General features: G+C 44.5%; 1 protein-coding gene across 2 annotated transcripts in view; it reads right to left on the reverse strand.

The window, feature by feature from the left end:
• Positions 1-14,777, reverse strand: part of jakmip2 (janus kinase and microtubule interacting protein 2) — a gene marked incomplete at both ends in the record, with an annotated part of 65,606 nt that overhangs the window by 33,333 nt on the left and 17,496 nt on the right. For both annotated transcript variants that reach the window (XM_084320931.1, XM_084320930.1), the window contains 5 exons: positions 381-503; positions 1,216-1,272; positions 3,250-3,390; positions 8,748-8,894; positions 10,953-11,051. In XM_084320931.1, the coding sequence (XP_084177057.1) occupies positions 381-503; positions 1,216-1,272; positions 3,250-3,390; positions 8,748-8,894; positions 10,953-11,051 (567 nt within the window). The remainder of the gene's footprint in view (positions 1-380; positions 504-1,215; positions 1,273-3,249; positions 3,391-8,747; positions 8,895-10,952; positions 11,052-14,777) is intronic.

Consider the following 14,777-nt stretch of genomic DNA (forward strand, 5'->3'; position numbering starts at 1 on the left):
ACAGTGGCTACATTCACATCCGGCCTGAGAGCTTAGCTGCATGTCATCCACCGTCTCTCCCCTCTTGATGTCCTGTTCTATCTCAGTGGTTCTCAATCTTTTCACGGCACGACCCCCCTAAGAAATAAAGGAAAGCCTTTTCACGACCCGCAAAATGGTCGAGCATATAGACAGAACAGTGGATTTTGACACACAAAGAATCATCGTTCGGTTTGAACTTTTCAGGCTATTTCACTTGATGGCTTTATACATGTTTTAAAAATATTTTACCAAGAAATAAAGACCAAAGACTATAAACATGATGTTTTTTTATCATCTGGTGACCCCCTGGGGGGGGGGGGGGGGGGGGGGGGGGGTTTGCTTCGTAGACCAGGTCTCACCTCCTCCAGGTCCTCGTCAGGGGTGGCAGGGGTCCGGTCCATCCTGAAGGAGGCCACCGAGGAGCTCTCTGAGTCCATGGACTCCTCATCGTAACCAAAGAAGGTATCCACTACAATGTGCCTCTGGAGAAGAGAGGGCGAGAGGGTTTAGATGTCTCGCAATCTCTGCTGAATCTGTGTCCAGATTCAGATTCAGATTCAGATTCCTTTATTAAGCCATTTGTGTAAAAACACATTGGTAATTATTGCGGCATTACAGTGTATGCATTTTTTCATAATTTTTTTCACAGTAACAACAACACAGACACAGGACAAAAACAGTGCAGTGGAGGATTAATAATTTAAATACATTGCTCTGTCTCAGCTATTATTGGCAGCTTAGCCATGTGGAGAAGGAGGTGCTATGTGTACCCTTAAGTGTTCAGTGCTGCTTGGCTCTGATACATTTGATTCCCTGTTTATGTAATATAATTTGTGGAACCAAATAAAGTATTAAAATGTGTGTGTGTGTGTGTGTGTGTGTGTGTGTGTGTGTGTGTGTGTGTGTGTGTGTGTGTGTGTGTGTGTGTGTGTGTGTGTGTGTGTGTGTGTGTGTGTGTGTGTGTGTGTGTGTGTGTGCGTGCGTGCGTGCGTGCGTGCGTGCGTGCGTGTGTGTGTGTGTGTGTGAGAGAGAAAATGACATATAGAAACATACAAGTTACAAAATGGCAAAGGAGAGAAGTGGAGAGGAAATCTGATAGAAAGAGAAGAAGTGTGTGTATGTAACCATGATACTTTTGGGGGTTTAGTTAAATAAACATAGACATAATAAATAATGACATTTCCTCGACTGTACCTTTATCGGCCTGGAGCTTCGTTTATGCCTCTTCTTCCTCAGAAGTTTTTCTCTGTCCTAGAAAAAAGCCAGAGAGAGAGAGAAAGAGAGAGAGAGAGAATAAACACATATTTGTATTACAAACATCATCAGTAATTTCAAGTGCTGCACATGACAAGTTGCACATGGCATCTCCTCTCTGTTCCTTTAGGACTGTCTGACTCTTAAAGGGGAACTATTTGACTATTTATTTCACTATTTGGGCACTTTTACACAATTCCTGTGAGTCTATGGAACACCTCTGTAAGTTTTTTTTTCAAAAAAAATCTTTGTTTTGTATTTCTAATCAAGTACTCAAAAACAGCATTTTTCTACCTCAAGATCTTAAGTCGTTTTGAGGCTGGGCTCCAACCACTGTGTGGCCTGGTGCCAACTGCCACACCAACTGCCACATTATTATGCAGCTGAGAAATCTCTGACATCACATATAGGCACATTTTCAGATGACTCAGTTCAGTGAGGGTGAATATTGTGAGAGGAAAATTGGAAGAATGCGCCAATATGAGAATTAGAGACATAGATCCTATTAATATAAGTCCACATAGCTAGGAAACAATGCTAAACACTGAAAAAGGCCATTTATAAGATAATTCCCCTTTAACAATAAACACCACACGGACCACCACGTAAGACCAAATCCTGCCATCCACTACTGTTATCACTGTTATCATTATTACTTGCACTTTCTATGTTCTATTATTAGTACTACCTATCCTACCTGTACCCCCCCCCCCCCCATGCTGCTACGACACTTGGATTTCCCAAAGAGGATTATGAACACTTGACTTGACAATGAAAATGGGGAGAGAACGTTTCTTTGTGACAAATATTCATCCCAGTCTCTTCAGTAATGAGCTCAACAGGTTGAATACAGCATCCCCTCTTGAACATAATAGGCGACTTGTTGAAGCACATTAGTGTTGATGCCTCTGGACGACGGGCGCACAGACCTTTTGATGGTGACTGATTGGAAAACACCCTGGATCAATTACAGGCCACTGTTTTATATAATTTAGCACTTCACGTGATTCCAACCTTGTGCCTGGACTTTGGGACATTCAGAGCAGCCCTGAGATGAAGTAGAATATCCAGGAAGAAGTGAGTGAGTCAGGGGGTGAGTGAGTCAGTGAGTGAGTGAGTGAGTGAGTGAGTGAGTGAGTGAGTGAGTGAGTGAGTGAGTGAGTGAGTGAGTGAGTGAGTGAGTGAGTGAGTGAGTGAGTGAGTGAGTGAGTGAGTGAGTGAGTGAGTCAGTGAGTGAGTCAGTGAGTGAGTCAGTGAGTGAGTCAGTGAGTGAGTCAGTGAGTGACATTGCCTGTCACTCATAGAGGTGCTTCACATTTAAAAATGTCAAATAAGACACAACTCATATTCTATAGTGGAATATTACAGAAATTAATGGTGATTCACTATTCTATTCCTGTGTTTTTTTTTTCATAAACATTAAGGAGACTGACCAGAAACAGTATTACGTATATGGTTATTTATTTCGATAGCGATTTTACTATAATATTAATGTGGTAGTTGGTACAGAAAAATAACCTGCAGGATAACTAGTTTCACTAACAGTCTATTTTGGAATGATCTATTCTAGGGCATAAAAAAAATATTGTTTGTTTCCTGTTGGTTGTCAGTTAAGGCCATGGATATATTATTCTTTCCCACGGCGACTATGGATAGGGAATTTATTTATTTAATTAAAATGTTCACAACAACATGAATGCATGTACTCTGCCAGAATGTTTAATATCCATAATACTAAAGGTTTGACTAAGATTTTTATGAAACTTTATTGTAAAAAATAAAATTAAAAAAGTATTATATATATATATATATATATATATTTTTTTTATTCTTTTTTTTTAACTCATAAAATAAATTGGGTCGCACCTAAATCGGCAGGGTCGGTCGGCAACCGGAAACAAACCATTTTTTCTTTTAGGCCTAGGCCACTGGATCACTGGGGGGCGACAGACATGTCTGCGCAGGAGGACTCACTCTCGTCAGCTCGTCAATCATGTTCTGCTGCTCCACCACCTGCAGCTTGAAGAAGGCAACCTCCTGGTCGTCGTGGGCCTGGTCCAGGTCGTTCAGAGACTTCAGCTTCTTCAGCGGAGCGTGAGAGCTCATCTTCTCCTTCTACAGGGAGAGGGAACGCAGAGAGAGAGGACCTCAGATCACAACGCCCGATGGTCAACTGATGGTCAGTCAGTCTATTCGTCACCAAAGCCCCGTTTACATTGAGGGGTCTGACGCACACAGAGTATATTGCACGCTATATACCTCCAAAATGACCCCGAATTATCCTCCGATCACAACCATTGCTTTCGTCTGACAAGCTGTTTGTGATTGGAGGATCAAGAAAAGAGGGCGGGGGCGGTCAGGTGGCGTAGCGGAGATTGTGCTCGTCACCAATGCAAGAGGCTGCGGTCTCGACTCCCGGAGAGTCAGCATTGCCTTGGCTCGGGCTGATCGCTATACTAACTCGTTTGGCTGAGTTAGGGGGAGGGAAGCCGTGGGTGGGTCCTGGGCGTTGTGGACAGCGACACCTACAGTTCGGTCGGGGCGCCTGCACAGCGAGGGTAGGATCTGGAGGGAGGTAGTGTGACCTTCCACACGTTACACTCTCCCGGTGAGAATCTGCGCGGCCAGGCTGGCTGCCGGCTGGCTGCACATGCGTCGGAGGAAAGCATGTGACAGTCTCCGGCCTCCCGGACCAACAGTAGGGGGGAGTGCGCAACAACCAGGAAGGGGGTTGGGAATTGGCATAACGACTAACAGTGGGATGGGAGAAAAATCTGAAAAAAGGAGGGGGAAAAAGATAAGAAAAAAAAAGAGGGCAGAGTTTGAGATAGGTCAAACCACAATGAGGGGAGAGTGTGCGGTCATAGCACTAGTAGATAAATACAGCTGCATTGTGCCAGAAATTTTTTAAATTTTTCGCATTCACAATAATGATTTATAAGTGCTGCCATGCAAATACTACCTTTCCCAAAATCCAACCCTAACGTCCTCGTCGTGGGAGGGGGAAGCGGGTGAAGCTGACCAATAGGGCAATGGTAAAACTCATGGGCCAATCCACCGTGAAGTGGATAATTGGATTACAGAAACATTGAAGAAAAGTAAGAAACCCTGCACCCTAGGAGAAGCTCTTCAAGCATACGAGCTGAAGAGACTATGAAGACGCATGCTGAAAACCACATGAAGTGCGTCAGAACCTTCGATCCCCTAGGCGGTCTACCAACATCGCAACCTGGAACATCAGGACCATGTACACAGCGGGGAAGACGTCAGTCATCGCAGAAGAGATGAAAAGATACAAGCTCTCTGTCCTCGGCTTGTGTGAAACCAGATGGCTCCAGACAGGAGAAGTCAAACTGACCAGTGGTGAATCCATAATCTTCTCCGGACACCCGGATGAGAAAGCACCACACACGGAGGGAGTGGCACTCATGCTCTCCAAAGAAGCGCAGATGGCCCTCATCAGTTGGGAGCCCATCAACTCCAGAATCATCACCGCAAGATTTAAAACCACCCATAAAAGAATGAACCTACATGTCATACAATGTTATGCACCCACCAACACCACAGATGAGGAAATAAAGGACAACTTCTACAACCAGCTACAACAGCTACTCCAGGCCAGGAGAGAAAAAAGACATCTTTCTCCTCATGGGCGACATGAATGCAAAGGTTGGGAACAACAACAATGGATACGAGCTGATTATGGGAAAGCATGGAATCGGCAGCATGAATGAAAATGGTGAAAGATTTGCAAACGCCTGTGCGGACTACAACCTGGTCATAGGAGGGACAGTTTACCCCCACAAACCCGTTCACAAAGCCACATGGATATCACCTGACCACACCACAGAAAACCAAATAGATCATATATGTATAAACAGGAAGTTCAGACGTTCCCTCCTGGATGTACGAGTGAAGAGGGGGCAGATGCGGGGTCAGATCATCACCTACTGGCCGCAAAACTCCAACTCAAGCTGAAGCGCTGTAACAGCCCCACTGACAACAGAGCAAAGTACAACATCCAGCTTTTCCAGGACATAGGAACAACGGAACTATACCAAATCACCCTACAGAACAGGTTCCAAGCCCTGCAAGAACAAGCTCAAAAACCAGTGAAAAGCACTGGAACAACCTGAAAACCGTATGGAAGGAGACATGCCTAGAAGTGGTAAGGAGAAAGAAAACAAGCCACAAACCCTGGATATCCACTGAAACACTGAAAAGAATAGAGGAGAGGAGGGCAAAAAAAGACACAATAAACAAATGCAAAACTCAAGCAAAAAAGGGAGCAGCTCACAGAGACTACAAAGTAGCAAACAAGCAGGTGAAGAAAAGCATCAAACGCGACAAACAGAAATACATATTAGACCTGGCGCAAGAAGCAGAGGAAGCAGTGGGAAAGAATAACCTCAAGGAACTCTACCTGACCACCAAGAAACTAACCGGGAGGTTTAGACAGACAAACACACAAATACGTGACAAACAAGGACGACTCCCCACCACCAAGGAAGAACAACACCAAAGGTGGACTGAGCACTTTAGGGAGCTCTTCAACAGAGAGCCCCCTGTCCAAGAGGTGGAGATTCCGCCAGCTGCACACATGCTGGAGATCAACTGTGCCCCCCCAACAAGATATGAGGTGAAAAAGGCCATCAATCCATTGCGACGTGGCAAGGCAGCAGGGCCAGATGACATTCCAGCAGAAGCTTTAAAGGCAGACGTTGAAACCTCAGCCACCATGCTACACCAGCTGATCAAAAGGATCTGGGAGAAAGAAGGAAATGTACCAACAGACTGGAAGGACGAGCTCATTGCTATTATACCCAAGAAAGGAGACCTTAAGAACTGCAACATCTATCGTGGGATTATGTTGCTCTCAACACCAGGCAAAGTGTTCAACCGCATTATCTTGGACAGACTGCGAAAAGGGGTCGATGATGAACTGAGAGAAAACCAAGCCGGTTTCAGGAACGGTAGATCGTGCAGTGACCAAATTGCCACCCTCAGGATCATCATCGAGCAATCCATAGAATGGCACGCACCTGTCTATGTCAATTTCATAGATTTTGAAAAGGCATTCGATAGTGTAGACCGCGAGCTGCTTTGGGGGGAAAAAATACATCAGCATAATCAAGAACATGTATCAGGACATGAAATACCAAGTGTTACATAACGGATGTGCACGAGAACACTTCAAAGTGCTCACCGGCGTGAAACAGGGCTGCCTACTTTCCCCCTTCCTCTTCCTCCTATTCATCAACAGATGCAAGACAAAACCCAGCTGCTAGAAACAACTGCAGCTGGACTTGGGCTCAAAATAAATGGACCAAAAACTCAAGTAATCAGAGTCAATAATAAAAGCACGAACGCCATAACCATCGGGGGCCAGACACTGGTGTTATAGCTGTAGATGGCGGGACTGAGGAAGACGTAAGGGCAAGAATAGGAAAAGCAAGGGCAACATTCAACAAGATATGGAAAACCAAAAACATCAAACTCAACACAAACCTCAAAATCTTCAACTCCAACGTCAAATCCATACTGCTATATGGCTCTGAAACCTGGAAAACCACCACTAACATCATCAATAAACTGCAGAACTTCATCAACCATTGTCTGAGACGTATCCTCAGGATCTTCTGGCCAAACACAATCACCAACATCAAGCTGTGGGAATGCACCAAGCAAGAATCAGTGGAGGTCCAGCTGACCAGGAGAAAATGGAGCTGGATTGGGCACACACTTCGAAGACACAAAACTGCAATAACCAAACAGGCATTAACCTGGAACCGACAAGGCAAGCGAGGCAGAGGAAGACCCAAAAACACCTGGAGAAGAGACACTGAGCAGGAACTCAAGACGAGGGGACTGACGTGGAAACAGCTGGAGAGGATGGCTCAAGACAGACAGGGGTGGGAACTTTTCATCAATGGCCTATGTTCCGAAAGGAATAAAAGGCCTAAGTAAAAAGTAAGTATGCAAATACTAAGAGGTGCATAGTCCAATTCACTAACAACTGAACAACGTAAATTCTGTAGTGCAAAAAAAAAACTCTGACCAGGAGGTTGCTGAGCCCAAGGACAGCGGGGAAAATCAGGGTGAGGGAAGTGGAATGAATACAGGTCTCCCCTCCCTCAACACCCACTCCACTGAAGTACCCTTGAGCAAGGCACTCACCCAAATCTGCTACAGTGGAGCTGCTCAGTGGCCAAAAATAGAGGAGCACTCCCAGGTGTGAAAGTGTGTAGATGTGAGAGTGAAGTAGGGCACTGCTGAGAGTGCCTGGCTAAGTAACGCTTGGGGGAGAAGTGTGTCTTTCAGAATTCATACATGTTATTTCTGTGGTCTCAGACAGTACAAACATATTAGTGGAAAATGAGCTTCCTGTGTGTTTCTGTCTCCCAAATCCAAAAACCAGAGCACTCAAGTATGCAATCTAAAGCTGCTCCATAGACAATGAATTGTGAAAGATGACACAGAGAAGAAGGATATTAAAAAGAAACATGGATATAAAAATAAACATGTTGAGGCGGTCAGGTGGCGTAGCGGAGATTGCGCTCGTCACCAACGCAGGAGATGCTGGGTTCGAGCCCAGCTCTCGGCGTTGCCACCAGCTTGGCTGGCCGTTCACACTAATACAATTGGCAGTATTAGGGGGTGGGGAAGCTGGCGGGTGGGAAATCTGGCGTTGTGGACAGCGACGCCTACAGGTCAGGTCTCGGCGCTTGCTAAGCGGGGCAAAACTTGGTGGAGATAGCGTGCCCTCCCACACGTTACACTTCACCAATGAGAGTCCTCGCTGCCAAGTGAAAAGACGTCACTGGCTGTCGGCGCACGTCTCGGAGGAAGCGTGCGATCGACTCGGGACGCCCTTGTACCGACTCGTAGGAGAACATGCATACAGCAGCCAGGTAGGGGAGGGGGGGGGGGCATTGGCACAACGACTAATTGGGACGGGGAGAAAATCAGAGAAATCAGAAACAGATTATATTTTTTTTCTTCTTTTTTTAAATAAACATTTTGTTTGTATGTCTCTCCCATTCATTGCCAATGGAGCAGCTCCAGACTTGATACTTCTCTGGTTTCTGGCATTGGGAGAGAGTAGCTCATGTTCACAAATATTGATTGAACTGTCTTAGGCCATGGGAATAACATATTAGAATCTTTAATTTGAGTGGTGTTCCCCTTTAAGTGATGTGATCAAAGGCTAAATCAATGGTTATTGTTGTTGTTGGTCCCATTGGTCTGGAAATTGAAACACTTGCTGCCCTATGCATGCATGGGAATCCAAATCAGACCCAGTCTTCTCTAAACAGAGAGGACCTTCTCCCCCCTCATCCTGCTCCTCCCCCTCTACTCCTCCTGCTCGTCCTCCTCCTGCTCCACCTCATCCTCCTGCTCTTCCTCCTCCTCCTGCTCTTCCTCCTCCTCCTCCTCCCCCTCCCCCTCCTCTTCCTCCTCCCGCTCCTCACCATCTCCAGGTTCTCCCTGGTGAGGCCCTTCAGTTTGTCCTCCAGCCTCTGCAGTGTTTGGGTCAAGTCATCGTTCCTCCTGCTCAGCACCTTGTTCTTGTCCAGCATCGGCTTGCACTGCTTCTCTGACTCCCGCACACGCTTCACCTAGAGGAGGGGGGGGGGGGGGGGGGGGGAGAGGGTGGAGAGAGAGAGAGAGAGAAAACAGACAGAACAGTGAGTTGGGGGGAGGAAGAGGTGGTGTATTATGATAGGGATGGGTGAGGAAGACAGAGAGTGAAGGAGTGCAGAATAAGGGCTTGTTATTCTAAGTATAATAATAATAATAATAATAATAATAATAATAATTTGCCTGAATTATTCTTTTACTTTTAATTTGACTTCTATTCATTTTTTTTTTTTTTTTTTTTTTTATGTTCTTCCATTTCATTGGTTGTTTTATTCATTTTAATTGTTTTTATTCATTTAACTTTTTATCTTTATCTCCTGTAGCACTTTGAGATTTTCACAAATATAAAGTGCGGTACAAATTGAATTTATTATTATTATTATTCTTAGTATCATAGAAGTGTTATGCCTTATTGTTATTCATTGAGCTAATATGTTCCATCATGTCTGAAGGAGATCTCTCTCACACACACAGGATCACCTCTGCAATGAATGTCTTGAGAAAGGTCAAGGTTCAAACGTCGACAAGTAAATCAATACACAGGTGATCCTGTGTGTAGGAATTCGCTTTTTTCTCTGGACTTGGGTCTACGGGGATGGGGGGGTCATTCCCTGCACTACTAAAAGGCAAAGCGACTTGTGTGCGTGTTATTTCCTATTTATCTATTTATTATATTTCATTGCCAAACACACAAAGGAATCCTCAACCTACTTTAGCTGATCCATTAGAGGACAACCCGTGTCTGACTCTTACCACCAGACCTGCACGGATTACAACATATCAATGCATGACATATATCATGCCAGTTAGGGTATACTGTTTACTTTACTTTAGGGCTGACCCCTATTAGTCGATTAGTCGACTAATCGGTCGAAAGGAGCCGTAGTCGACCTCTTAGTCTAATACAATTTTTTTTTAAATATTTATAAAAAGAAAATATATATATTTTTTTTATTATCATTCTTTCCAAAAGAAAAGAGGCCTAGAAGCGTGGCTAACGCTAATGGCATGCATACCAGAGGCTAACTGCCTAAGAAAACAGGCACAGAGGCACTGAAAGAGGATCTCACCCATCTAATGAACACACTAGAATAGAAAAATATCAAGATGTATCCATCAGTGGACCAATTGCATGCTTTTGCAGAGGACAAGAAGCCTTCAGTCGACTTTTTTTTTGTCGACTAATAGCCGACTAACGGCAAGATTTGGCCAATCATAGTCGACTATCCAAATCCTTAGTCGGGGACAGCCCTACTTTACTTACTCATAGTTTATATTCAGATTCTAATTCTATATTGCCCATATTTATTGTAACATGTAATATAACCGATAGGGCATACAGACCCTCATTTGCACGTTTCATTACACTGCTACTTTCTCATATTCTTATATTCAGAGTTAATTGGATTGGATTTACACTGTTTATTTATTAAAAAAAAATCTCATATTTTTTTAATATTCATATGAAATTGTAATGCCTCTGTTTATGTCTTTCTACTATTACCCTGCCCATACCTGTACCTCCCCTCCTCCTCCTGCTATGATGCCCAAATTTCCCCAAGGGGATCAATAAAGGAATATCTTATCTTAACTAGGGATGTCCAATATTATCGGCCTACCGATATTGGCATTAAAATGTAATATCGGAAAATATCGGTATCGGTTTTCAAAAGAAAATATATATATATTTTCTTTTATTACATTTATTTAAGCTTTATTTACCCAGGCAAGCAAGTAAAAACACATTCTTATTTTATTTATTGTCAAAAGTATGCATAATGTTGTGTTAATTCCACAACAAGAGATATGTAATGTTAATTACCTGAAATTATTCTGTTTTTTGGGGGGGGAAACCCTGCATATATCGGTATCGGTTGATATCGGTATCGGAAATTAAGAGTTGGACAATATCGGTATATCGGTATCGGTAAAAAAGCCAATATCGAACATCCCTAATCTTAACCCTTTTAACAGTGAGCTCGTGTGGTCTTCAGTGTCGTAGACACAGAAAGGCTCACAGTAGGCAGGTCACCTACCAGCTCGTTCCTCTCGTCCACCAGCAGCGAGTTACGGTCCTCCAGCTTCCGTATGGTGGAGTTGAGTTCACCCATCCGTCTCTGGTTTCTCCTCATGTCCTGAAGCAAATTAAAAAAACACATCAAAAAGGACCGGCCGTTAGTCTCTAATGGGCTCCCTGGTACGGTCCACTGATCACGGGTCAGATTTATATTGATGTCGATGAAATTCTATTGAATTCATTGAGATGGATCGGTCTTAATGCGTTTTACCAGAACCGTGCCACATTGATTTGTTATATACAGTAAACGCAAGGTGTGTCTGACCCAAAAACAGGATGGGTGACGGACAGATCGATAGCACACTCTGTAGCTCTATGATCACACTGTAGCTCTATAATCACACTCTGTAGCTCCGTAATCACTCTGTAGTGATCTATAATCACACTCTGTAGCTCTATAATCACACTCTGTAGCTCCTATAATCACACTCTGTAGCTCTATAATCACACTCTGTAGCTCTATAATCACACTGTAGCTCTATAATCACACTCTGTAGCTCTATAATCACACTGTAGCTCTATAATCACACTGTAGCTCTATAATCACACTGTAGCTCTATAATCACACTCTGTGGCTCTATAATCACTCTGTAGCTCTATAATCACTCTGTAGCCCTATAATCACACTCTGTAGCTCTACAATCACTCTGTAGCTCTATAATCACTATGTAGCTCTATAATCACACTCTGTAGCTCTATAATCACACTCTGTAGCTCTATGATCACTCTGTAGCTCTATAATCACACTGTAGCTCTATAATCACACTCTGTAGCTCTATAATCACTCTGTAGCTCTATAATCACACTATGTAGCTCTATAATCACACTGTGTAGCTCTATAATCACACTCTGTAGCTCTATAATCACACTATGTAGCTCTATAATCACACTCTGTAGCTCTATAATCACACTCTGTAGCTCTATAATCACACTCTGTAGCTCTATAATCACACTGTGTAGCTCTATAATCACACTATGTAGCTCTATAATCACTCTGTAGCTCTATAATCACACTCTGTAGCTCTATAATCACACTATGTAGCTCTATAATCACACTATGTAGCTCTATAATCACACTCTGTAGCTCTATAATCACACTCTGTAGCTCTATAATCATACTCTGTAGCTCTATAATCACTCTGTAGCTCTATAATCACACTCTGTAGCTCTATAATCACACTCTGTAGCTCTATAATCACACTCTGTAGCTCTATAATCACACTATGTAGCTCTATAATCACACTATGTAGCTCTATGATCACACTCTGTAGCTCTATAATCACACTCTGTAGCTCTATAATCACACTCTGTAGCTCTATAATCACACTCTGTAGCTCTATAATCACACTGTAGCTCTATGATCACACTCTGTAGCTCTATAATCACACTCTGTAGCTCTATAATCACACTCTGTAGCTCTGTAGAAATGGGATTTGACGTCAGAGGAGACGCTCCAGTCTGCGTTTGACTGCACAGACTGGAATGTGTTCCGCGACACAGATAACATTAATGTCTACACGGAGACAGTGCTGGACTATGTTTGTACTTTGGTGGAAGAAACAATCCCCACTACCAAAATGAGAGTTTACCCAAATCAAAAACCCTGGGTAGACAAATCCGTCCGTGAAGCTCTGAGAGAGCACACCAAAGCATACAACGACGGCCTAGTGGCAGGCAACATGAATGACCACAAGGTGGCGCGATACAACGTAAGGAGGACAGTGTCAGAGGCCAAACGGCGCTACAGGGATAAAATTGAACTCCAGTTTGAACAAGCTGACTCTAGAGCTATGTGGCAGGGGCTCAAAACGATGACAGACTACAAAGGCGCCTCCCTCAAACTGAACAGTGACATCTCCTTAGCAAATGACCTCAATACCTTCTATGCGAGGTTTGATGCTGGTAACAACAACACCAGCTCACAAGCCACGGCAATGGGGGGGGGGGGTCGGCTGCTGATGGAGGCGCAGTGTTCAGGGTAACAGAGCATGAGGTGAGGCGGACCTTTAAAAAAGTGAATATCAGGAAGGCAGCAGGTCCAGACGGCATCCCCGGCCGCGTCCTAAAAGTCTGTGCCGACCAACTGGCCCCAGTATTCACTGACATATTTAACCTGTCCTTAGAACAGGCTGTCATCCCCACCTGCCTGAAGAAGTCCACTATTATCCCTGTACCCAAAAAATCCAAGCCTGCTTGCCTCAACGACTACCGCCCTGTAGCTCTCACCTCCATAGCCATGAAGTGCTTTGAGAAGCTAGTAAAGGGCTACATCTGCTCCTCCCTCCCCATCAACATGGACCCCCTGCAATTTGCATACCGCCCCAACAGGTCCACGGAGGACGCCATAGCCCATGTGCTGCACACAGCATCATCACACCTGGACAAGAGGCAGGGGAACTATGTGAGAATGCTATTCATCGACTACAGCTCGGCATTCAATACCATAGTCCCCTCCATACTCATAGCCAAGCTCAGGGACCTGGGCTTGAACTATGACCTCTGCCAGTGGGTCTTGGACTTCCTGACTGGCAGACCCCAGGTGGTGAGAGCAGGCAACTGCACCTCCTCATCCATCACCCTCAACATAGGGGCCCCCCAGGGCTGTGTTCTGAGTCCCCTCCTCTACTCCCTGTACACACACGACTGTGTGGCTCAGCGGAGTAGCAATACAATCATCAAATTTGCTGAGGACACAGTGGTGGTGGGCCTGATCTCTGCCAACGACGAGAGGGCCTACCTGGAAGAGGTCAAGGTCCTGGCGGGATGGTGCCAGGAAACAGCCTCTCCCTGAACGTCAGCAAAACAAAGGAGATGATTGTGGACTTCAGGAGGTCGGGGGTCAAGGACTACAGCCCCCTCAGCATCGACGGGGCACCGGTTGAGAGAGTCAACAGCTTTAAGTACCTCGGAGCCTACATATCCGAGGACTTGACATGGACCACACACATTGACAGTGTTGTGAAGAAGGCACGACAACGCCTCTACTTCCTCAGGCGCCTAAGGAAGTTCCAAGTCAGTCAGAAGATCCTTAAGAACTTCTACTCATGTACAATAGAGAGCATCTTGACCGGCAACATCACCTCCTGGTTTGGGAATAGCACTGCACAAGACCGAAGCAGACTACAAAGAGTGACACGTTCAGCCGAACGCACAATTGGAGGGGGGCTCCCCACCCTCCAGAACATTTACAACAAGCGTTGCAAGGGCAAGGCTAAGAGAATCATTAAAGACTCCAGTCACCCGAACAACTGCCTCTTTGAACTGCTGCGGTCAGGCAAGCGATACCGGAGTCTCAAGGCGAGCACAGAAAGACTCAGAAGAAGCTTCTATCCCCAGGCCATCAGGCTGCTAAACGAACAATGAACACTACACAACAACAACCACCAAACGCACATAGCACACACATCCACACGCACACACTCACTTTAAACAAACACACTGTAGCACCCACTCCACACACTTTATAGCACACACCCACTTTAAACAAACACACTGTAGCACCCACTCCCCACACTTTATATTTATTGATGAAGGATTGCACTACAACCCGTACACCTTACTGTAAATTGTACCTAAATTGTACCTCATCCCATTTCTGCTTTGCACTATATAGTACTGTACATTAGTACACTGCATAGTATTGTATATTATATGGTAACTCAGAACATTGTACATATGTCTATACCGAACACTGTGACCTCATTTTCTTCTTCTAAATTACATGCTATACTATGTTATTTGATACTATCTTGTCTAGCACAGTCTCTGGAGCGTAACAGTAAGA

Source organism: Notolepis coatsorum (genome assembly GCF_963971535.1).
Source record: "Notolepis coatsorum genome assembly, chromosome: 8".
NCBI lineage: Eukaryota > Metazoa > Chordata > Actinopteri > Aulopiformes > Paralepididae > Notolepis > Notolepis coatsorum.